A 23,864-nucleotide genomic window follows, 5' to 3' on the forward strand; every position below is an offset into this window, starting at 1 on the left:
TTAACAGGAGGACAAAACGACCCAAATCGCCAAAAATGCCCATTTTGATCAGAAAATAGCTATTATACTATTCTGGAATCCATGTGATTAATTTTACAGTGAGCTGGGAGGAAAAAAGCTGTTCTTTTCTGCCAGCCCACCCTTGTACGGGGCAGCCAGCCCGCCAGCCAGCTGACTCATGCCAGCCAGCTTGCCAACCAACTAATTTTCCCAGCCAGCTTGCTGACTTTCCTAGCCAACAGCCGGCTTTCTAGCAACGAGGCACCCGCTCTCCCAATTTCACTCCCCGACCCTGCAACCTCGCCCCTAATCTCGTACCCAAATCTCCCACGTTCAGTCATTTCGACATTCCCGAACCGACTGAGATCTGGGTACGAGATTACCTCGCCCCGGTCCCCAGGTCTTCCTGGCGATGTGAGAAGATTCTTGCAAATAGTAAGTCACGTGATCTTCTGAATTACCCAGTCTTGAGCCCGCCTGTGATTTTGAAGAAAAAAATCTCAAATATACTTGGAGACATAAGCTACTGCTTTTGCCAGGGAATTCGATTCTTTCCATGCCATTTTGACCGAGATGTTGTGGAGGAGGTTGTCATGACCTGGGAGCGAAGATGGAGTGGCGTCGGTCCATGGGGTAATTTGGCTGCGCGCATGGGTACTGGTACAGGTTTTGTTTTCTTATATTGGCTCCAGGACTCTCGTTTGAAGTTAGCGTGCGTTCGCACGTATAACGGTCCAACAAAAAAGTGACCAGTCAGTTTTGCAGTCCACCGTGACCAGTTGACAGGGAATGAAGTTTCCCGCCAGCTGGTCGAAGAGAAAGCAGACTGTAATTTTGTGATTGACTAAATCTAAGATATATTTGTCCACCAAACCCTGCTTAAAATGCTCCGGATCTGGAAGGCGTAAGTATTGTTGACGATTTCTTTACAACCAGGGGTGATCTTTTTATCAGAAATTAAACATTGAATGAAATTAAGATGCAAACGTTTGTTAAAGCATTGATTAGCAGTGGGGGATCACCGCAGTGTCTCCATCAGCAGACTGGAAAAATAAAAGTGAAAAGTGGGAAAGGGGAGAAAATGAGGATATAGAAAAAAGTCCCTGCGAAGGACAAAGTTTTGAAGGCACACACAATGACACAATATAGCACATAAGAACACTTTATTAAACCCAATGAAAGCGGTGAGCAGATCTAAAGAGATGCTGATATAACATAGGTCGGTGATAATCGAGATTTTGTCTGCCGATATTGGCGGGGTGCAAACATAGCGAAAGAGTCAAAACCGGAAAACAGTGTTTTTATGGGAAAAATACGTAAGTTTTAACTGTGGATTACTAATTTAAAAACTGAGGGTTCAAGGCAAAAGATTTTACTGCAAAACGCCAATTCCTTTCAAATCCGATCAGTTGAAAATGATGTTTTGTTTTGGTATCAATGTTCCTCTTTTGTTTGTAATAGGCACATGACGTTTCGCACCCTTGACAATATGGCGAAAACAATCTCCAAATGGGCGTACATCAAGTATTTAAAGTACAGGACTTTTTGGCACGAGCCTTGACAATCTCAATAAAGGTTCTCAAAATAAATAAGTAAATAGGATACACTATATTCATACGCACGGCAGCGTACTAAGCGTGGAGCTAAGCATCCCTGTATTTCTTACAAAGTGCGCAATCCCAAAATCACAATTTTAGGGCATGTCAGGGACTTTGCGACCACATTTTTTCATGTAGTGAACTTTAAGTCCTGACTACATGTACATCCCCTTTTGCCCCCCAAAATGGCCATACGTGTTTTAACAGCTCAGTTGTGGGATTTTAAATACCAGTAGAACTGATTTGAAGGTTCATATGGAAAAGAAAATTGCAATTTTGTTTTCTTATTTCTAATGGATGGCTTAGTTCAAATTGAAGTGCAACATTTTCGCTGATACTTGCTTGTCTTGTGTCTAACTCCACGTGAGTTTATTAAAAAAGAATAACAAGTAATACTGTAAACTTCGGAAAGACGTTGAGAGTAATCATCTCATGATCATTCCATACACCTCCTTTTGTCGGTTTGAGTGATCCCCTTCTTCACCCCACTCAAAATCAGGTTAACCCCACCCCCCTTCCCCAAGAAAAGAAAAGTCCTCTGACCCTCCTTGTCATGATAATAAGTGGTCCCTAAAAGCTACCCAAACAAAACATAACCCGACATGTTCATTTCATTTTATTGCACACTTTCTTCTTTTGAAGGTTAAGGAAGCATTGTCATAAATAACTTATAAGAGGGTCTCAATGGGGTTAACCGTCAGCCGTCAAACAGCCTAAGATTTATAACCGTCAAAAAAGCAGGTATTTATCGTAGCCGACAAAAGGTTTAAAGGTCATTCAAACGTAAATAATTCAGCTTCTTATTCCAGACTTCTGGCTCTTAAATCATAACTGGTAAATCAGTTTCCATGTTCCCAAATATACTCACTTTATGATCTTTCCTACTGAATTTGCGTCTAAACTGACATCACAACTAACATCCGTGTGGAAGTACTTCTGGTTTCAAAATATTAATGATTTACCACATTGATAACGTTTTTTGACCAAAATTAATCCGAAGAACACACTTTGTAATACTAAAAAACACAAAAGTTAATATTAACTTTAACTCATGGAAGAAATTTTCCTTTGATAACCGTCAAAAACCTTAAAATTTAATCATCAAAGCTATCCCCCCATTGAGACCCTCTTATACTCTAAAGTATACTGTAAAAGCTCTAACTTTAGACCTTTTGAAATTGAACAACCGAAGTATGAAATATGACGAGTACCCCCATCACTTTTATCTGGGAGTTGCCCCGAGCGGTCTGGGGCAACGAGAGGCGTCGATGTTTATTGCAAGCTATAAACTAAACGTTAACCTGAAAACTGCGCATATTTTTGGTGTAGATCTTGGAAGATCTTTTTGAGCCGAATTCGAAGGTCTTCGATTTCCTTGTGTGGGAACCATGCTTGTAAGTCCATGGATTCCTCCACTTCTGTAAATGGTTTCTGTTACAAAACAAAAAAGGAAAAAATGCATTGAACCAAAAATAATTGTTTAGCTCACTTATGAAGGGCTTAACGTCAAAGGACATTGAACTGATCCCCGACGCAAGAATATACAACACGTGAGTTCCTTTTATCCATTTTATTTCATGACTGTTGCAAATTTGCTTTTTCAACGTTTGTAATCTACGATATTTTAAAACATTTTATTATTTTACGATACTTTATTCTACGATACCCCCCGGGGGAGGGTTAAGGGAAGTAAGAGACCTTTCATCGTACGTGATCCCGATTACAAGTGCATCCCAAATATATCACTCTGAATTTCCACGTTGAGTAGCAAAAAAAAAAAACAAAAATTAGAGAGCCAGCATAAACGAGAAAGTGATTACAGCCGACAGGAAATAGACAATGTGTACAACATTGGCTCCTGGTACAAATAAAAAATTAATTTATATCTAGCTTGTCTGCCTTGTTTTTCATTTCATATACAGAAAGTATTTTTTGTTGCAACTGGCATATAGAATTAGATTGAGAAAAATGTTGGTGCCACACATGTAAACACTGGCAACGTTCACACACTGTTCAAGGTTTCCGGTCCAGAAAGACACCCTGTTCAAGACGCTAAATGGTGAAATTGTATACCCTGTTTAAGACTCAATACACCTTAACCATAACATACCCCTTTAGGCCAAATAAGGGAGTGCCCCCCTCCTCTAGGATTTTCTCAAAACTCAACACCTTAAAAAGAGACGTCACGTTTTATCATGAGTTTGGGTTGTCTGTGATCTCGGGTGATTTCATGGGCTATAGGAAACATGCAGTTCGAGTAAATTAAGTTAATTCCTCTCAAATAAAGTCAAATTAAATTCACAGTGAAGTAATGAGTCTTTCCTCGTCGTTTCTTCTGCTACATTTCTTAAACAAACAGTTCTTTCGGTCTTTCACGAAAGTATACCATCGAAAACGGTGGTGTATGTCTGCGAAAACGGAGGTTTTCGAAAACGCTCTCTGGCAGAGTGGAGGTTTTTGAAAACTTGTATGTCTTCCGGAACGGAGGTTTTCGAAAAACGATTACGTCACTGTCATTGGCATGTCCCAGTTTCACTTGCGCGTAACGAGCTGGCATTACTGTCTGGCATTGATGTTATTTGCCCTGATTTCAACCTTGATTGCTTGTTTGGAGCTAAATGCTGCCCCTATTAATTTATGCACATAAATTTTGCGAAAACGGCAGAATCTCCTGCGATCACTCCTTCGTCCAAAGCTGTACACTCGATGACGATTTTGGACTAGACCGGGAAGTACAAGCGCTTGGTGGGACAATTTCGTCAGTGGAATCTTCATCCCTGAAGAATGGCGAGAGAACTTTCGGATGTCTCGGACCTCCTTCCTAAAACTAAGTGAGCTGCTGCGTCCCTTCATTCAAGGTGAGATGACGAAAGACCAATTCAGTGTGAGTAATTCAACTTTATTTGAGATAAATATAATCTTTATATTTAGTCGAAACCCATTTTTCCTGTAGCGTGCCTATGGTTAATGTTTTTAAACATTAAATTAAAAATTGAATTCGGTACATTTACCTAATACCATTTAACTTGTAGAGTAGCACCAGCAGTTACTGGCATATTTTGCATGGCTGTTGTATCCAGTTAAGTTTTGGGATTGGTGTAAATTATTTGAGTGCAGAAAACTAAGAACTAATTTTCCTTCCTGTCGTCCTTCCTGATTGAAAGTTTTGAAGTAAATTTACTAAATGCATATGATTGTGATACATGAAGCTACATCTGCCTATGTCACTTAACCCACACAACCCCCCAGCAGTTAAATTTTTTGGAAAATTAGTGTTCAAATTCCCCCCTCTGCGAGCCAAATAGCTGTTCAAATGCCCCCGACCCGGGGGAAATAAGCCATTCTATTTTATATAGTTTTTAAGCAATATACAATATTATATGGAGATCAAAATTGCTCAGTTCTAGAGTTGAGGATGCTGCCAGTGTATCTTAAGTTTCACATACACATGGATGAATTTAGGACACCAGGAATGCCTTCAGTTCCTTCAACCAAAGTTTAAATTAACAGCAAATGATTCGCATCCAATGTAATAAAAACTGAGAAAACATTGGAACAAACTTGAAATACGAGCACAACTTGTCAAACATCGTAGACTAAACCCAGATTATTTAAGCTTTTCATATAAATTGTATCTAATGTGCGGCGCGGCATGAAACCACAATCCTTCCCTTTAATATCAGAGAAAATTGACATGTCGTCCTCCGTCATGAGTTATCATGCCTATGTGCATGCACCGAGACACTTCACATGACATTGAGGCTACGGTTCAAAATTCCCCACTCCTTATGCACGGAGATCAAATTCCTAGCCCCCAGAGATGCAAAGGTGTCAGTTGCATGGGGTATGCCTGGGGGGGGGGGAGGGGGGGGGGGTTGTTGAAGCTTTAATTTAACCGGTACATTAATACATTAACAGCTTTATGGCTTGTGTGTTTTGATCAGTGGCTCGCATGCCGCTCTGCCTTGCTTATTGGTAAATGATTTTCTCTGTACAGTACTAAAAGTGGCCCCTATAACCAGTTAAGGTTACCCTATACCTTCAGAGGTGTCTCGCGTTTAAGCGATGCCGCGCGTCCAGTTTAAACTGTAGATACCTAAACCCTATATCAAATTAAAGCTTGTAGAGCTGGCTATCAAACTATACCAAGAATTTTGAAATAAATTGAATTGCCGAATTTTTCACAACCTCTAAAAGTGAGCGTCCGAATCACCTTTTTAAAGCTACAAGTCAAAACGAATTTTGTTTTTAATTTGCTCCTCAGTTTCCGGACCCAAAGCGCTAAAAAACGTGTCTGCGTTTTGCCATATTCAATCGCATTGAAAAGTTAAAGAGCATTTTCGAAATAGGATGAAAAAAAGGTGGAGTGATCGTACAAAAATCACTCTCGAAGAAAAAATATTTCGAAAGAAAAAATTTGGAGACACGTTTTTGTTGTTTATATGTTAAACTACATGTAGCTACTGTCCAAATTTGAAGGCAAATGAACAAATTCCTTTCGAGTTTAAGCTTTTTGAAGTGGCTCCTCCAAGTGAAAAAATTGATTCGAGAAAACAGGGCTAAAAATTCGGCGATTCATTTTATTTCAAAATTCTTGGTTTATTTTGATAGCCAGCACTACAGGCTTTAATTTGATATTGGGGTTCAGACGCGCTACATCGTTTGGACGCGAGACACCTCTGAAGGTATAGGGTATCCTTAATACATACATCTCAGATGTTCTAAAAATATTAAATCATTAAATGATCTGTAAATCTTACTGCAGTAAATTTGTAAATTTTACAGTATGTTGTTTTATGATTAGTTACCTCGAGAAATTCTGCTGTATACCTGAATGACATAGAGACCACAGTCAAAACTATTTGGCTGTTGGGGGACCTGAAAAACAAGTTCTTTAAGTTACTGATTAATCATTACCAATAGTGGGCCAGGAGTCAAGAGATCTACAAATACCACACACAGTGGAATACAATGTAATGCAATTCAAACTAAATATTGACCTACAGTAAGAGGATTTTCAAGGACACTGCAATAATTGCACAAATTATATCAAATAACAATATCACAATTTATGAAATAAAATTCAGATAATAAATAATATTGAAGAAAATCAAGAATCCAATTTGATTGATATAAATATAATTGTATCAACATTTAACATTTTTTCCTCAGTGGCAAGCATTAGCGGTCATCTAAACTGAACATACCCAGAAAACATGAAATCATTGCAGAATAATGTTATGTCTTACCAATGGATGTACAACTCTGGAAGATGAGGCTTCAAGTAATTCCCCTTGCTCACATTCCCATGCTTGTAAAATGAAACTAAAGGGATAGGATGAACATATCACCCTGTTAAGTCATTCATCAACCTTTCATGCTATTAGTATAAGAAAACAGAGGGCTATCAATTATGTGGTGCCACTACGTGCTCATTTCCAAATTTGAACCAAATATTTACACTTGCATAATAAGTAAAATTTTTCTCACTTGATGATTTTTCAGTGATAATGGCAGAACAATGTTTTGTCCTTACTTATTATTCAAGAAATTTGAGCAAACTGATGGTGAAAAAGGAAGCAAAAATCAGCTTTCAATAGATAATTGTACCACTGGCACAAGCCAAACCATAAATGATTATATTATATGCAGTCAGTTTTTCATCCTTCAAATACAGTGTATAATGAATTACATTACACCCTACTTTCCTTTGTCTATCATAACATTCATGAAGTACGTGTACTATCAGTTTTGTACCAATCTAAACATTAAATCAATAAATTTTATCAGGTCAACTAAATATCAATAATGGTATAATTGGCATTTATTGTCCAAAATGCAGAGTTCCAATTTCCAGTGAAATTAATAAACTGTGTTGATAGCAAAACTATAGTATACATGTTTTTTTCTTTTTTTTAAAGCATGATTTATATTGTTACAGGTCATGGTCATTTGACAACTTCTTGTCTACCTTCTAGTTAGAGAAACAGTTTTTTCTCTCTTTGAAGTTATTTTCAGTGGCTGTCTTCTATCAGTTCTGTTCACTGAATCCACTCTGGGATGAGGTTAAGTTTATTGATGAATACCCACATTGGTACACCCTTAGGGTTAAAGAGGCTATTCACATAAGACTTTACCCTGACAACATCAACAGGGATAACAGAATTGGAATTTCAGAAGCCTGGATGCCCACGATCAAACAACACAGCAGCTGATCGGTACCAAGGCGGACCGCCGAGGGAACAATTTCTAGTTTGAATGACAAGGATTGAAAACCTTCAATCAACAACAGCCCAAAAGATGATCAAAACGCAGCGATCAACACAAACCAAGGTGCTACTTATACTGTTGCGCAATCAGTCAACACCATCGCCTGATGAAGAACAGCATGAGTGGTTTATTACATTTTCAAGATTGGCCACTAGTTCCCACCAAAGGTGCATGCAGAGCTGCTGATCTGGCATCCGTTAGGTTTCAGAGTGAAATGATTAAGGTAAACCAGAAAGCCAAGGGAGATATGAAGAAGGTAGCATAGTGCACAGAACAGAGCATAACATCTGCTGTCTCAGTGAATGATGCAACATGTCATATTGACAAAACTAACTCGGTCATCAAGGCTGCTAAAGAATGTTGAAGTATCACTACTGAAGAAACGGTCTTAATTTTCCTGTGACAGATCACTGAGGTGAACATCGCAGCCACCAAGTTTGAAGTTTGAGAGAGCTACATGTAGCTAGCTGTAAACACCATATTTCTACAAGCAGAAGTGTGGAAGCCTAACACCACAAAAGTACTGCACTTGGAACCCTGAATAGCCTGAAAGAGGAGAACTTCATAACGCTCCTCCCAGTGAGGAAAAATCATGTTAAACTCATCACCTGACAAGCAAATGAAATGGAGATATTCATAGCCCACCCAAACCACCCTCCCTCCCCCCCCCCCCCCTATCCCCACTCTCCAAGCCCTTTACATTAAGCTCCACATGGATAATAAGTTCACCATTCTGGACTAAAGCAACACTGACGGGTTCTTACAGAATCTCAGTAGTGAACACACATCCATCCATTTCACCTACATTGAGACCAAGAATGACAACCAGTTCATCTTTCTTGACACGTAAGTCTCAAAAGGAACAGAAGGTCACCTCACCACTAGCATCCATAGGCAGCTCATACACACTAGACAGTACTCAATTAGCTAGTAAAGCAAGATATTGTAAACTGTCTGTATGACTTGGTGAAGCATCTCACGACCACACCAGTAGTTATATGTATCTTAAAAGATAAGAAACATTAATTTTGTCATGTGTTTCTAATGATTACCACTCCTCTTTGTGCAGAAGATCATCAGGAGAAAAAGAATAGACCTTTGAGAGTCTGTAGAAGTGTCTAAAGGCACCTTTTATACCACCATGTCCAGGCTGTTTCTGAACCTCTTTGTTGCTGCCAAGAACAACAAGGTATTTGCACAGTCTTCAGATCCAACACAACACTTAGGTCACACACCATACACCCAAAAGTCAAAGAAAGTGTTGATACTTTGTATCAAAATGGCATGGACTAGAGGATTTTCTGAACTTGTGGAAAAGCCTACATCTTGGTAACAAGAACTCTATGTAAAAGAGAAGAGGGTGGTGGTGACCATAATGCAAACTATTATGGTGGAGGGGGGAAGGGGCCGCTTATGGTACGTTTTTGCTTTTGTTTGTCTAATACCTAATTAGTATGTCCAGACAAGTCATCTGTGCAACATCTAGTTGTCAAAGTTATTATTTTCTGTTTTCCAGAAATGGAGAACGAACAATCATTGTGTAGCATATTTACAATACATGTAAATGAAAATGGCATAATTTAAATGAAAGGGATACAACTTGTCCTAAGTGAATCTGAGACGACTGTGTCTTATTATGATACAGAAATCACAGCTGCGCCCTTTCTTCCTCTCCTGGTGGGCCCCACCACGCTCATCCCTTTTTCCCTTATTGTTCATGCAGTGCCTGGTATGCAAGTTGAGCAAAAACTACCAAAGATTGCATCTAAATCAGAAAGAAAAACTGGAAAAGCATAGTTAAGTGCATCATGTCAACATCATACATAGGCCAGATGAACACACCCTGTCATGGGGGAGACCAGAAAACCACCCATTTAAAAAGGTTTAAGGGGGTCACAACAGACAGTAATTACAATCCATTTCCCATCATAAGTGAACCAGATGCAACACAGTCTGTCATGGGGAGACCAGTTAAGCACCCATTTAAAAGGGGGCCACAACAGACAGTAATCACAATCTATTGCCCATCATAAGTGGACCAGATGCAACATAGTCTGTCATGGGGGAGACCAGTTAAGCACCCATTTAATAGGGGGCCACAACAGACAGTTATCACAATCTATTGCCCATCATAAGTGGACCAGATGCAACATAGTCTGTCATGGGGAGACCAGTTAAGCACCCGTTTAGAAGGGGGCCACAACAGACAGTAATCACAATCTATTGCCCATCATAAGTGGACCAGATGCAACACAGTCTGTCATGGGGGAGACCAGTTAGGCACCCATTTTATAGGGGGCCACAACAGACAGTAATCACAATCTATTGCCCATCATAAGTGGACCAGATGCAACAGTCTGTCATGGGGCGGAGACCAGTTAGGCACCCATTTTATAGGGGGCCACAACAGACAGTAATCACAATCTATTGCCCATCATAAGTGGACCAGATGCAACACAGTCTGTCATGGGGGAGACCAGTTAAGCACCCATTTTGTAGGGGGCCACAACAGACAGTAATCACAATCTATTGCCCATCAGACGTGGACCAGATGCAACACAGTCTGTCATGGGGAGACCAGTTAAGCACCCATTTTATAGGGGGCCACAACAGACAGTAATCACAATCTATTGCCCATCATAAGTGGACCAGATGCAACACAGTCTGTCATGGGGGAGACCAGTTAAGCACCCATTTTATAGGGGGCCACAACAGACAGTAATCACAATCTATTGCCCATCAGACGTGGACCAGATGCAACACAGTCTGTCATGGGGAGACCAGTTAAGCACCCATTTTATAGGGGGCCACAACAGACAGTTATCACAATCTATTGCCCATCATAAGTGGACCAGATGCAACACAGTCTGTCATGGGGGAGAGCAGTTAAGCACCCATTTTATAGGGGGCCACAACAGACAGTAATCACAATCTATTGCCCATCATAAGTGGACCAGATGCAACACAGTCTGTCATGGGGGAGACCAGTTAAGCACCCATTTAATAGGGGGCCACAACAGACAATAATCACAATCTATTGCTCATCATAAGTGGACCAGATGCAACACAGTCTGTCATGGGGAGACCAGTTAAGCACCCATTTTATAGGGGGCCACAACAGACAGTTATCACAATCTATTGCCCATCATAAGTGGACCAGATGCAACACAGTCTGTCATGGGGAGAGACCAGTTAAGCACCCATTTTATAGGGGGCCACAACAGACAGTAATCACAATCTATTGCCCATCATAAGTGGACCAGATGCAACACAGTCTGTCATGGGGAGACCAGTTAAGCACCCATTTTATAGGGGGCCACAACAGACAGTTATCACAATCTATTGCCCATCATAAGTGGACCAGATGCAACACAGTCTGTCATGGGGGAGACCAGTTAAGCACCCATTTAATAGGGGGCCACAACAGACAGTAATCACAATCTATTGCCCATCATAAGTGGACCAGATGCAACACAGTCTGTCATGGGGGAGAGCAGTTAAGCACCCATTTTATAGGGGGCCACAACAGACAGTAATCACAATCTATTGCCCATCATAAGTGGACCAGATGCAACACAGTCTGTCATGGGGGAGACCAGTTAAGCACCCATTTAATAGGGGGCCACAACAGACAGTAATCACAATCTATTGCCCATCAGACGTGGACCAGATGCAACACAGTCTGTCGTGGGGAAGACCAGTTAAGCACCCATTTTATAGGGGGCCACAACAGACAGTAATCACAATCTATTGCCCATCATAAGTGGAACTGCGCCCATTTTATGGGGGGCCACAACAGACAGTAATCACAATCTATTGCCCATCATAAGTGGAACTGTATTTGCCAAAGGGAAATTAATTACTATCACAGCTTTTGATGCATTGCTTACCTCCTTTCATAACTTCTGCACTTTCAGTGTCCTTGTTGTCGTCAGTTTCTGAAATTAAAAAAAGTTAGAAGTATGATATAGTAACCAAATCTGACTTATTCTAATTATTGTTCCTTATTTTATTTATTTATTTATTTATTTATTTATTTATTTATTTTAAATAATTTATTTCATCTGTTTTACTTCGCCCAGAACACACACAGGCTGGGAGACCACTACAGCATGAGCCAGTTACAGTGGACACCTTAAACTTATAAAAATAATCAAAACAATATAAAGCCATGCAAAAAGAAAAGAAAAAGGCTAAATGCATAGACTAGAAACAGCATGAAGGCTGACGTTAAAGTCCTCTGGTGGTATTGCATCTAGGAGAAGTTGTCCTCCTTTAATAGATAGGTAGTAAGGTTGTAAGTCATATTTTATCAGAGCACCCCCTAGATACATCCAAATCCTTATCAGTAGTTGATGGTCTTGTCTTTTGTATTCATTGGGTGGCTAGATAAACAATGACATTTTTGTTAATAAGAAAAAGGAGAATGCTTACTGAATTTGGGCATATGCATGTAACGTGAGGAGTAAAGAGCGAAACTCCATTTAACACTGAATTGACTTTTCATATTAAGATAGTCAATATAGGCTGTGGGAAAGATTTTTACTCACTAATTGTTGTTGATTTTGTGGTCATCCTCTTTAAGGCAAAGGGAACACCTGTGAAGTAACAAACATAATTATTTCTCAGAAAACAGTCAATACATAATTTATTTCCATTTATTTTACAGAGCTGAGCTGCGAGTCCTTCAATAAGGACTTAAGTGAATTTAATGCTTATTTGCTGTATTTTCCTCTCCCAAGCCTAATTTAATCAGCAGGGCCCTGTTTTTCAAAGCCCGATTAAGCTAATCCTGGATTAACGTGAGCTTTGATGCGAGTTTAATTATTTAATTATCGAGCAGAAATCTTGCGAGAACGTTTCGAATACAGCGCCGTCATGCCTTCTTTTGCGCGTTTTGCAAAGCCAACCAATGTTTAGCAGCATAATTTTGTGTGTGCAGAAAAGTTTGGTGTCGTATTCTCTGACTTTCCATTCAGAAATTTGTACGAATTTTTAGAGTTCTCGTTGGAAAAATTCGAAGATGAAAGGTCAAACTTTAAAAAGTCACAACTTATACGATGATCTGGAACTGTGTTCCCCTTCAATAACACAGAAAGAAAAAACATTTATCGAGCAGAAATCTTTCGAGAACGTTCGACGACGGCGCCTTCATGACTTCTTTTGCGCGTTTTACAAAGCTAACCAATGTTTAACTGGATAAATTTTTCGTGTAGAAATTTTTGTTGTCATATTCTCTGAGTTCTTCCATTCAGAAATGTTTAAAAATTGTGCGAATTTTTTTAGGGAGTTCTCGTTGCAAAAACTCGGGGATAAAAAGTCAAACTTTATTTTTAATTTAACTTATGCGATGGTTTGGAATTATTTACTACCTATAACACAGAGAGAAATAGAAAAAGTATTTATCGAGCAAAAATTTTGCGAGAGCGTTTGAAGACGACGCCTTCATGCCTTCTTCGGTCCTTCCAAAAGATTGTGCGAATTTTTATAGAGTTCTCGTTGCAAAAATTCGAAGACAAAAAGTGATAAACTTTCAATTTATACAATGGTCTGGAATTATTTACTACCTATAACGCAGAGAGAAAAAGATACTTATTTATCGAGCAGAAATCTCGGGAGAGCTTTCGAAGAAAAGACGGCGCGCCTTCCTTCTGGTCAAATCGTCTTCGGTCCTTCCACGAAACGAAAATTATGCGCGTTTTGCAAAGCCAACCAGTGTTTAGCTGATTACATTTATTTTGTAGAAATGTTTGTTGTCATATTCTTTGAGTTCCTCCATTCAGAAATTTTTAAAAATTGTACGAATTTTAGAGAATTTTTCAGTAACTATGCTCACAAATTTTACATCGTTTTACGAGAAGAAAATAATAAGATTGCCGAAGAGTGTAAGCTTATGTAAAGACTCGCAGAATTCCCATTTGAATCAGTTTTAACACAGCGGCCATTGTAGCACCAGAAGTTTGGAAATGCTCTCCGTTTTACTATAGAAAAATATCAGACTTACCTCTTAATGACGGCCAAATCCCAAACCAGGGCGGAGTACCAGAGCTGAACTTGAACATGAAAAGCAAGCTGACGTCAGCGTGCAACCCACGGGACAGTGGATGGTGCGTTTCAGCCAATCAGAGAGCGCGCCGTACTATAAACTGTGATGTGATTGGTGACAAAAATGAGCCTGCGTTTCTTATTTCGCGGGTTTCGTTTGCCATCGAGGTATTTGATTCCTGAAAATGTCGGAAAGTGTTGATTCTATTACTATTGAAATAAGAGAAAAAGAAAACGCTCTACCAGGAAATTGCATCCGAGCTGTGGGAATGTGCTTCTACAGGCCTTCAAAAGATTTGAACACTGGGAAAAGATACACGCTGCATCACAATCCGTGTGATCCGAAAGATGGTTTTTGTATTGAGCTTAAAGAACACCATCGCGTTAGGGCAACACTGAATAAAAACATTTCTCAGCTCCTTGCTCCTTATCTGGATAGCAACACCATTGCGGAACCTACTTGGTAAGTTAAATTTTGGTTTTGAACAATATTCAAGCTGACGGGCCTTGCTACAGCTGTGGCTACACAGCGAAACAAAGTTACTGCGTGCAAACAGCTAGAACATCTCGCTGACAGGCGCTGACAGCTGTTCGAAAGCAACAGTTGCCCATTTTAGCATTGCAGTAGCATTTTTTTGGACGCAAATTTTCAGCTGAATTTTGCATATCGGACGCCAAAAAATGTTTTTTTAATCCAGCTGAAAACATTTTAGACCCCGACGCAAAATTTATTTTTCGCGTGCGGCTAACCGAGAAAACATTGCAAATTACTAACATACTTCCTTTTCTCCAAAGCCTTGTGCTGGACGATGCCGTAAGTAGTTGCGGGGATAATGGCAGGCCTGCCAGAGCACATAAAGTGGCGATAAGATTTGTTGTGGAAGAGCCGGAAAAATTGCAGAAACTACAAGAAGTCCTGATGCCATACGACGTTTACACAATCATTTCATAAATTTTATTTATTTCACCATATGGAACTTGGTTTCTTCAATTAAAAAACAAACACTGAGCCGCCTTTGCTTTCATTGTTTGGCTAGGTTTACCTAGCCTTGACATCAGTTATAATATGTTAATAAAAAGGTATTCTATGAATTCTTGAGTGTTTCTATTGGAAAATTGATTCTAACCCCCAACCCTCATTCTCATTTCCGAACATAAAACACACCCAACTCCCCTGAAGTAACCCCCTTCAGTAAAAATCGTGACATACGATCCTTTTTCCGACGTCCTCCCAGAATACCATGGAATGTCCGCATCTTATTTAAGACGCGACCTCGTTCGCATAAATGGCTTAGCGACTTAGGTCTTCTTTACACGACCCCGGTTTGTTTTCTAACCCGGGTTCCTTTACCGCCCAAAATTACGTTTACGCCAGCCTGTGTTGCCAAGTACACGGTTCGGGGAGGATCAATCCATCTGGTCAGCCGACTCGCACGTTCAAAGGTCTGGAAAAGAAAATGCTATTTCACTCAGATTCTTCATCAGCACCAATAATTCAAAAGTAATAGGAGAAGAACCACCTGAAGAAGCTAATCAGAATGGCGAAAAGATGGCTGCGCCCGGTTAAGCGGTTAAGGGGGGGGGGGGGGGGAGAAGGCCGCTTTATAGGGGTTCAACTGTAATAGTTACTGACACGAAATTCATAGGAAATGCATTTTAATATCACTACTGTATTGCGATCGACTATAAAAAACTTGCATCACTTTCTCAACCAATCAGCTGAAGCTACAACTAATCGTGACTTGCTGGCTGACTCACATATATTTGCATCGAATTTGATTGGTTCATTGTGTTGTTTGCGTCTATCACAGTGGACGCAAACAACACAATGAACCGATGTTAGGGCGTCGGTCTGAGCTAGCTCAGCTCCTACAGTCCAAGCCAGCTGGGCACATTGAGCTTTCTCCCAGCCAAGTCTTAGCCAGTTTCTACCAGCTAGGTAATTTAAATAAGTTTCTCCCAGCCAGACGGGTTGAAATAATGTTTCTCCCAGCCAGACGAGTTGAAATATTGTTTCTTCCAGCCAGCAGAGAGGTGCATGAAGAACAGCTTTTTTGTGGAACAGCTCCGTTTTGTCCTCCTGAATTAAAAAATTTAATGTTCACTGCACGTGATAATTTGCTCACTTGCACGCATCGCTGATTTTGCAAAATTATTTATACGCGTAGCGATTTCAAATGTTTCAGAAAAAATGGGGATTCGTCTAAACAATGCCCATTCTTTTAGATAAACTGGCTCGGAAATCAACTTTCATAAAGTTTACCATCTGTCAGCGGATAAAACTGTCAATTTCTTGGTTCTGTTGCTTTGAATTGTTGTCTGAATTCAAAATAATTTCAACGGCTTTTCTATGATTGACGTCCACCAAAACGCAAACTTTATCGGAGTCTTTTGAAGGCGATAGGTCGCGTGTTACTGGTAACCGCTATAAAAAGACCTAAACTCATTTTCCTGTACATATCTTTGTAAAGTTGTAAAGATTTTAATCCAGTGGAGTTTGTCCGCTTAGTAAGGTTTGCCGAATTTAAAAAAAGTTAGGAGCCTCGAACATGCTACAATCTTGGACAGAATAAAATGAAAAATTAAACCCCCCCTCCCCCCAAATTCAATGATGAATCCGCGCGCAAAGCAAAACGCGCCATTTTTCCATCATTGAAATGGGGGGGAGGGGTGGTCTTAATTTTTCATTTGATCTGTCCAAGATTGTCAGCCGGCTTTAAGCGTGACAAAACAAAGGGAGTGACTAATTAGTAGATTATTTGTCAACACATTTATCGGGCTATATCAACTGTGTCTGACGCAGTCACGCGCGTCACAACCTGAAGGCGGTATCTGTGTTAAGGTATTACAAGTGCGATATTTTGGTAACAGAGAGTAAATAAAATACGCAATTGTTTGCACAACTTTCCAAAAAGCACTGAAAAATCCTCAGACAACATGCCCTCGAGAAAAAGAATATCGGAAGAAACAAAGGCTTCAATCAGAGTCCTAAAGATGACTACAAATCTCACATTAAATGAGGTCGCCGAACGCTTTCAGGTAACGAAAATACAAGGAAGTACATGAGAGCAGGAGACATTTGAGCGGCAGAAAGAAAAAGCTTACTCCTGAACACGAAGCGTTGATTCTTAGAACCATTGAAGAGTTAAGAGAGCAAGAGGGTTCATTTTCTTCGCGGCGCCTGATGGAGCGGACAGGAATTCGTCATCTCACTGACCGAACGGTTCGGCGTTTGTTAAATAGAAACGGGTACTTCTTCCTGCAGGCTCGTAAAAAGGGACTAATGAGTCAAAGCGACAAAGAGAGAAGAGTAGAATTTGCTAGAAGGATGCAATCAAATTACCCTCAGAGTGTCTGGACGGACACTATCGCGTTTTACTTAGATGGGGTCTCGTTTATTTACAAGACCAACCCCATGGACCAAGCCCGAGCACCCAAAGGGAGAGCATGGCGAAAAAAATCCGAAGGTTTAAACCAAGGGTGTTTGGCTAAGGAAAGTAAAGTCGGAACAGGAGGTAAAGTTGCCAGGATGATGGTAGCAATAACTCACGGTGGAGGAGCAATAATTTGTGAGAGATACGAAAAAATGGATGCAAAATATTTTGCATCGTTTATTGACCAACACTTTAACACCATGTTTGAACGATCTGCCAAGGGATTGACTCACCTCTGGCTGCAAGACGGTGATCCTAGCCAAAACAGTAAAACAGCTCGTGAAGCTATGGCTCGTTGTCATTGCGAACTATTAAAAATACCGCCGCGAAGTCCCGATTTAAATCCTATTGAGAACATTTTTCACATTGCTTCCAAAAAGTTGGAAAAAGATGCCCTGAACGAAGGCATCATACATGAGTCGTATGAAGAATTCTGTGATAGGGTGCAGAGAACAATCAGTGGTATTTCTCAGGAGTTGATCGATAAAACTATCCAGTCTATGAGTGGTCGCATCACCGGCATAATACAAAACAACGGAGAACGACTAAAATATTAACTCCTTGGGTCACAGTACTCACTGACCGGCCATCGCCTACTGGAACTATGTTTCCAGAATGATACTTCAAACGTTTTATTGACGGTTTACGATGTATTTTGCACGGTTTATGGCTGGTTTTGAACGGTTTCAAACGGTTTTTGACGATTCCGGCTATCAGTAAAATATATTTGATTCAAGTCTTTCATTTGTCTCTCACTGCAACGAAACCGTGGTAAATCGTGGAAAATCGTTGCTAACAGTTTGTAAACCGTGCCAATAGAGACTTTCAAATAATAAAATCGTTGCAAGTTCTTAAGAATTGAAAAATATCAATAAAATGAAGTGTTTACAGTCTTGCTTCAAGGTCTTCAGTGTAAACAAAGACAATTTTAGAACTTTAAATTCACAAGAACTTGAATGTGTAGACGCAATAGCACATGGGTTCAGAGCGTGTATTGCGTACAGTGTGCTGAACGTAGATGATACCGCTGGTTCGAGCCCCTCATCTCTTCATCATAATCTTTTTTCTTAATCTTTCTAGACTTTTCTTCTTTTCTTTTTTCTAGTTTTCCACCAGTCTAGTCAACAGTTGCCAGCCAGTTGATTTACACGGGCTTTCGCCCGTAAGCACAAAAAAAAAAAAAAAAAAGGGAAGAAAGAAAAAGAAAATGGTTTTCCATCTCATGTACGAGAGCCTCTCTTTTCTTTTATTCATCAACACGAATTCACTCCCCAGTACTTTCATAATACCACTGGAATGTAATGTTACAATGGAGCTTGAATTGAGTACAAGCGTGTTCTGACAGGCGCCTTTTCAGTTTTCCACTTCTTTATTTGTCTTGCAAAAATTTTTTAATACTAAGGCTGCAATAACTCAGCCTAATGCGACAATAGTCATGACACGCAACTATGCCTATTCCATCTCCATATTAATAGAATACACACGACACACACTTTATCAAGATTTCCTTTTATACAGTACTTATGTGATGTTTTCATTTCCACACAGGACCACTGTTTTCGTGTGGTTGAGTTTCTTTGCGCTAGGTTTAGTTTTAAAAGCGTGATTGCAGGTTTCATCTTATAGTATTTGACCTATGAAGCTACTGGTAACGTCAGTGTGAAGGTCGGACAATCTTGGACAGAATAAAATGAAAAATTAAACCCCCCCTCCCCCCAAATTCAATGATGAATCCGCGCGCAAAGCAAAACGCGCCATTTTTCCATCATTGAAATGGGGGGGAGGGGTGGTCTTAATTTTTCATTTGATCTGTCCAAGATTGTAGCTTCGCTTATCGGGCGAGCGATCGAAGATCACAGCTCGAACGCCGTGAGAATTCTATATTTAGAATCTTTTTTGTAGAGGTAAACAAACCGTTTGCCATAGATCTATTTGTGTTCGGTAATTATCGGTTTTAAACTTAAAAAGAAGATCTCTCTCGATGGCAACTCTCAAAACAGTTTTACGTGCTCTTTGCTCGTGCGAAAAGAAACATGTCTTGTGCGAACCCAAAAGCAAATTATTTTCAGTTTCCAAAGGAATACTTTTGGAGAATCATATAAAAGCGTGCGTCTACTTCTGCATCAAAAGGTATCTTGTTGAACATATAACTCCTAAAAAGTTAGATGCGTCACGAAGGGGACCCATTGGCGTGTACACCTGCCATAGGCAAATTGGTAAGTACAATTAATACAAATTACAAAAACTCGCTTTGCGGCCAGTAACTAGCCCTTTTTCAGATATATATTACTATTCCCTTTCTTCTGCTTTAGGAAATCATTAGCAATGGACCTTCCCAGGCATTTGACTTTTGGAGCTAAAACTAGATAGGATTTCTAGTTTGTTGCACAGTCACTCGAAATAAATAGGAAGAGTAAATGTGTTGCGTGTATATACACCGACTCAAAGTATTGCATACAAAGAACTCTCCTTCGAAATAGGCTTGTGGTTACAAATAAAAAAGTTACGAAAATCAAAAGGAAAACATTGTATGCTAGTAAGGAAGAAAATGAAGAAATGAGCAAGAGCAAGACAAAAATATCCACGCGGATGTATTTGCGGCACGTGATCACTTGGATGTAAAGATTGCGTGACATTGATCTGCCTCTGTTTTTCAGTTCAATTAGTTCCTTCACATTCTTGCCTCTTTTCATTAGAAATATTCAATACAAAACTCAGTAGATAACCAGAGGATGCTTTATATGCAAGACATGGATCCAGGTCCTACAAAAATATTACACAACCCAGAGAAAGGTGACGCCTTAATAGAAAATGCCGTAGTGATGAAAAGGCCGGTGGCTAAGCACGGCAGCAAGACACGGGAAAATTAGCGAAGAACATCAAAATTATTTGCCTTCAAACACCCATTTGGAAGGTAAGCTGTAACCGAAGTATTATCTCAGGTTAACTGGGTAGTTTTGATGGGAAATGGCAGGGTTTTACAATGGTTTGCTCAGAAAGCGAGCTAAGGATAGTAGAATTGTTTACATTTCCTGGTTAAACAAGATCTCTTCGAAAGGTCAAATTGGGTCAACTTGCATGGAGCCGCTCGCCTCACAAATAACTTTTGCCAAGAAAAAAATTATATCACGTTCACAAACAGCTCTTTTACTTGCTAGAATTGAATTTTGAAAGAATTCTACATAATACCGAGTATGTTTTGAGATGTTTGAAAATGGTATGGAATTTTTGATTTTCAAAGTCTACAAATTTCGGTTCTCTTCGCTTGCTCCCCAGAAATTCGGAATTACAATTGTAAGTCTAAACTATCATCAAAGCAGCTTAGCAATACCTCCTGATTAACATTATAAACTAAGAAAAACCATAATTTGCTATGCGCCTTCACGCGAGTTCGATTATCTGATCATGAAATTTGACCTCATTCCTGTGATTTTTCGGCTTCACCGGTTGTCGACGGTTTTTCGTAATTTTCTCAAAAATGTAAAAACTCTAGAACCTAAAACTTATATCACGATTCTTAGCATACCATAGGTTATCTCTGGACGAAATATCAAGGGGTCCATTTTTCCAACCTTGTGCCACATTTTTTCAATCTCACTCGGTCCCTATAGAGAGTCGCTCTTAATTTATTAACACTCCCCTTTTGTAGAGCTCGTCAAAAGGAACTGTTAGTGTTGATTAAGAAGTTATAAATTGTATTATGTTTGTCGAGGAAAATACGTTTGGTGTTGAGATGCTGCAATGTTTTTTTTTTATTATTTTAAATTTCATATTTAGCTAGATGCTGGCATGTTTATACTCCTGCCAAACTGCCCTTGAAGGGTAGGCTGAAGTGATGAAGTAATGTGGGAAAGGAGTTGCTGAAATCCCTAGAGATTGCCTGGGCAAGCATTGTACTATTGATAGCTGGAGTTGATACAGGTGGAGATGCAGCGGAGGTTGAAGCTGGGGTTGTACAGGTAACCATGCCGACATGGGGAGGGATGTTGAAAGATTTTTTTGAGGGGGGGGGGGAGGGAGGGCATTGCTTTTACTGGTGATGAACACAGTCATTAGACAAGGTACAAGTCACGAGGATCATGAAGGCGTCTGTTCTACATTATAAAAATTAATTCCACCATTATTCCTCGTGAAGCGAGGGCCGAAGGCCCAAGTGTAGCGAGGTTACATGTAATAAATTTGTCAGGTGGAAGGCCCAAGCAGAGCTAAGCCGCGCGAATTCGAGCGAAAAATATATTTTATTTATATATCGTTGAAGGTGTCTGTGCTGTTGCCTGGTTCAAGGTCCATACTGTACAGTTGTACCAGTCTCAGTCCATACTGAAAGCACACTGTTTCAACCAATCAGCACGTGCCTTATATTGAAATTTTATTATAAATGATAACAAAGAAGCAAGAGCAACAGAAACTTATCCATTCCCTAAACACATTTTTTGGACATCCAGCCATTAATCAACACCTCTTACTAACTGGGCTCAAGGTCCATAACGTAAGTTGCACCAGTCTCAGTCCATACAGCATGGACTGAGAAAATGAGATTACTAAGATATTTATTATATCTCTGAGGTTAATCGGGCGCGAGAAAAAGGAAACTTTCAAATTTAGTGAGCTGTACAGTGCAATACAGCCTGTAAAATTGACCAATCAAACTGCTCGTACTAACTGATACAATAAAACCCAATATGGCATGAATTTTGACATGCAATTGGAAAACATTGATGTGTGCATGATTGCAAAATAATAACAATAAATTATTTCATTCTCAGCCTCGGATATTGCATTTCTAGCGTTCTGATTGGTTCACTAAATCCCAGTTATCAGCTCATATACTGTAGTTTGACCTTACATAAAAAACGAATGCCCCAGGTGTCGCTAAGCTAAATTTTTTTTTTCGGCGGGAAGTGAAAGTTTCTTCGGAAAAATGTAGAAAAGAAAAAAAAAAAAGAAAAGAAAGAAATACCAAACAACGCCATCTCAATATAACAACAATAAAAGCCACAAAGTTCGGTATGACACTATTTAAAGGTACGTATCTCTGAAGTTTCCTTTAAAATCAGAAAAATTGCACGATTTTACGATTTAGATCACATAAACTTAACAACAACAACAACAACAATAACAACAGATTACCTTCAAAAATTTCAGGATGGCCTGCAAATCATGGCGGTAAAAGGTTAAAACCGACCTTAGAAATTTCTCAAGAAGAGCTTAATGCCTGCCTCTATGTTTCTCAGGGTTTTCAAATGAAAAGAAGTACCAGGAGGAAATGTGAAAGTAGCCAGAGGACAATTGCACCGCATTAGCGGTGCTGTGCAGCGACAGCCGCACGGGGAGAGGGTGCGGGAGGGGGATACCCCCTCCTGCTGAGGGGGGGGGGGGGGGTGTCACGGCAAATTTTAAAATTTTGCATACCCAGAGATGCATAATTATTTCTGGTGCATTTTCAGGGCTAAAAAGTGTTCGTTTGGAGGTCATTGTAAAATGAATTATAAACAAGAGTTTTCTTCAAAATATCACTAAGAGAAATGCAGCAACGATTTTTATTCAGTCGATACATGGCTCGCTGAAATCTGAATTGAGTACTGACTACTTTTACTTCACTTAGACGTATTATTTATAATAAAATGTTACAATGGTTTTCATACAATTGATCAATCACTTGATCAGCATTTCTATCAATAATCATCACAATAACGTTACACGGTTGTGGTATCCGCCTTTTCATCTGTGATAGCAACATGACTTTCTTGAAGGAAGCGATGTACAAACCCAAATGTACGGACTGTGCTTGCAGGTGCCACGTGTATAATTCGCCTACCGGCAAGATGAGAAGGGTAAAAGCCGGCGTCAAACGACAGAAACTTCGCGGAACCTCAAATAGTTTCTGGTTCATGTTAAATGTCGTTGAAACAACCCAGAGACAACGCTGGATAGTAGTTGATGAACATGAAGAAGATGTATATAACTATTTCAATATAAAATAGTTATATAAATCTGGGCCCCTGGCAAAAATATCCACGTCTGTAATCAGCTACATTAGTGACATAAATTCATACTTTGGAGACAAAAAGTACCCGGCGCAAATGCTAAAAGTAGCCGGTGACTTGCGTCGGACGTCAGGTGCTTTTGAAAACCCTGGTTTCTACGCATTTACGAGGACTCCAGTTACAAAAGTTCATCTATGAAATCCGTTCGAGCGGCGGCTATAATGTTCAATTCCGTTGCTCGGCACTACTCAGCAAAACATTTGCACAAACGTGCACAGCTCTGATCTTACGCTTCTCAATAAGCTCGAAGTTTAAAAACTTGCACTGAATGCTTGTCTCAGTGAGGTTGTACCTCGTACACTTGGACTTGCCTGAAGTGTTTTAAAACGTCTGCGAGGAATTCAGTTCAGCGTAAAAAAGCCGTCCTTGATCCCTTCCCTCGCTCGGCACCACACAGCAAAACATTTGCTCAAAGGTGCACAACTATTATACTTCTCGATGAGCTGGAACTTCAAAAGCACTTGAATGCT

General features: G+C 39.8%; 3 protein-coding genes across 3 annotated transcripts in view; all 3 read right to left on the minus strand.

Annotated features, from left to right (window-relative positions):
- Positions 1 to 23,864, minus strand: part of LOC146463494 (uncharacterized) — a 333,098-nt gene that overhangs the window by 21,478 nt on the left and 287,756 nt on the right. The gene's annotated exons all lie outside the window — the stretch shown is intronic.
- Positions 1 to 23,864, minus strand: part of LOC146463495 (uncharacterized) — a 38,347-nt gene that overhangs the window by 9,136 nt on the left and 5,347 nt on the right. The gene's annotated exons all lie outside the window — the stretch shown is intronic.
- Positions 1,147 to 13,930, minus strand: LOC146463496 (uncharacterized). The gene is made up of 6 exons (XM_085084322.1): positions 13,873 to 13,930; positions 12,419 to 12,466; positions 11,759 to 11,806; positions 6,848 to 6,923; positions 6,407 to 6,476; positions 1,147 to 3,029 (listed from the first exon to the last, which is right to left on the minus strand). Exons 1-6 carry the CDS (start codon positions 13,928 to 13,930, stop codon positions 2,895 to 2,897), a joined length of 435 nt encoding a protein of 144 aa, XP_084940448.1. The 3' UTR covers positions 1,147 to 2,894.

Source organism: Pavona decussata, unplaced genomic scaffold (assembly GCF_977016875.1).
Source record: "Pavona decussata unplaced genomic scaffold, jaPavDecu1.1 SCAFFOLD_175, whole genome shotgun sequence".
In the NCBI taxonomy this organism is placed as follows: domain Eukaryota; kingdom Metazoa; phylum Cnidaria; class Anthozoa; order Scleractinia; family Agariciidae; genus Pavona; species Pavona decussata.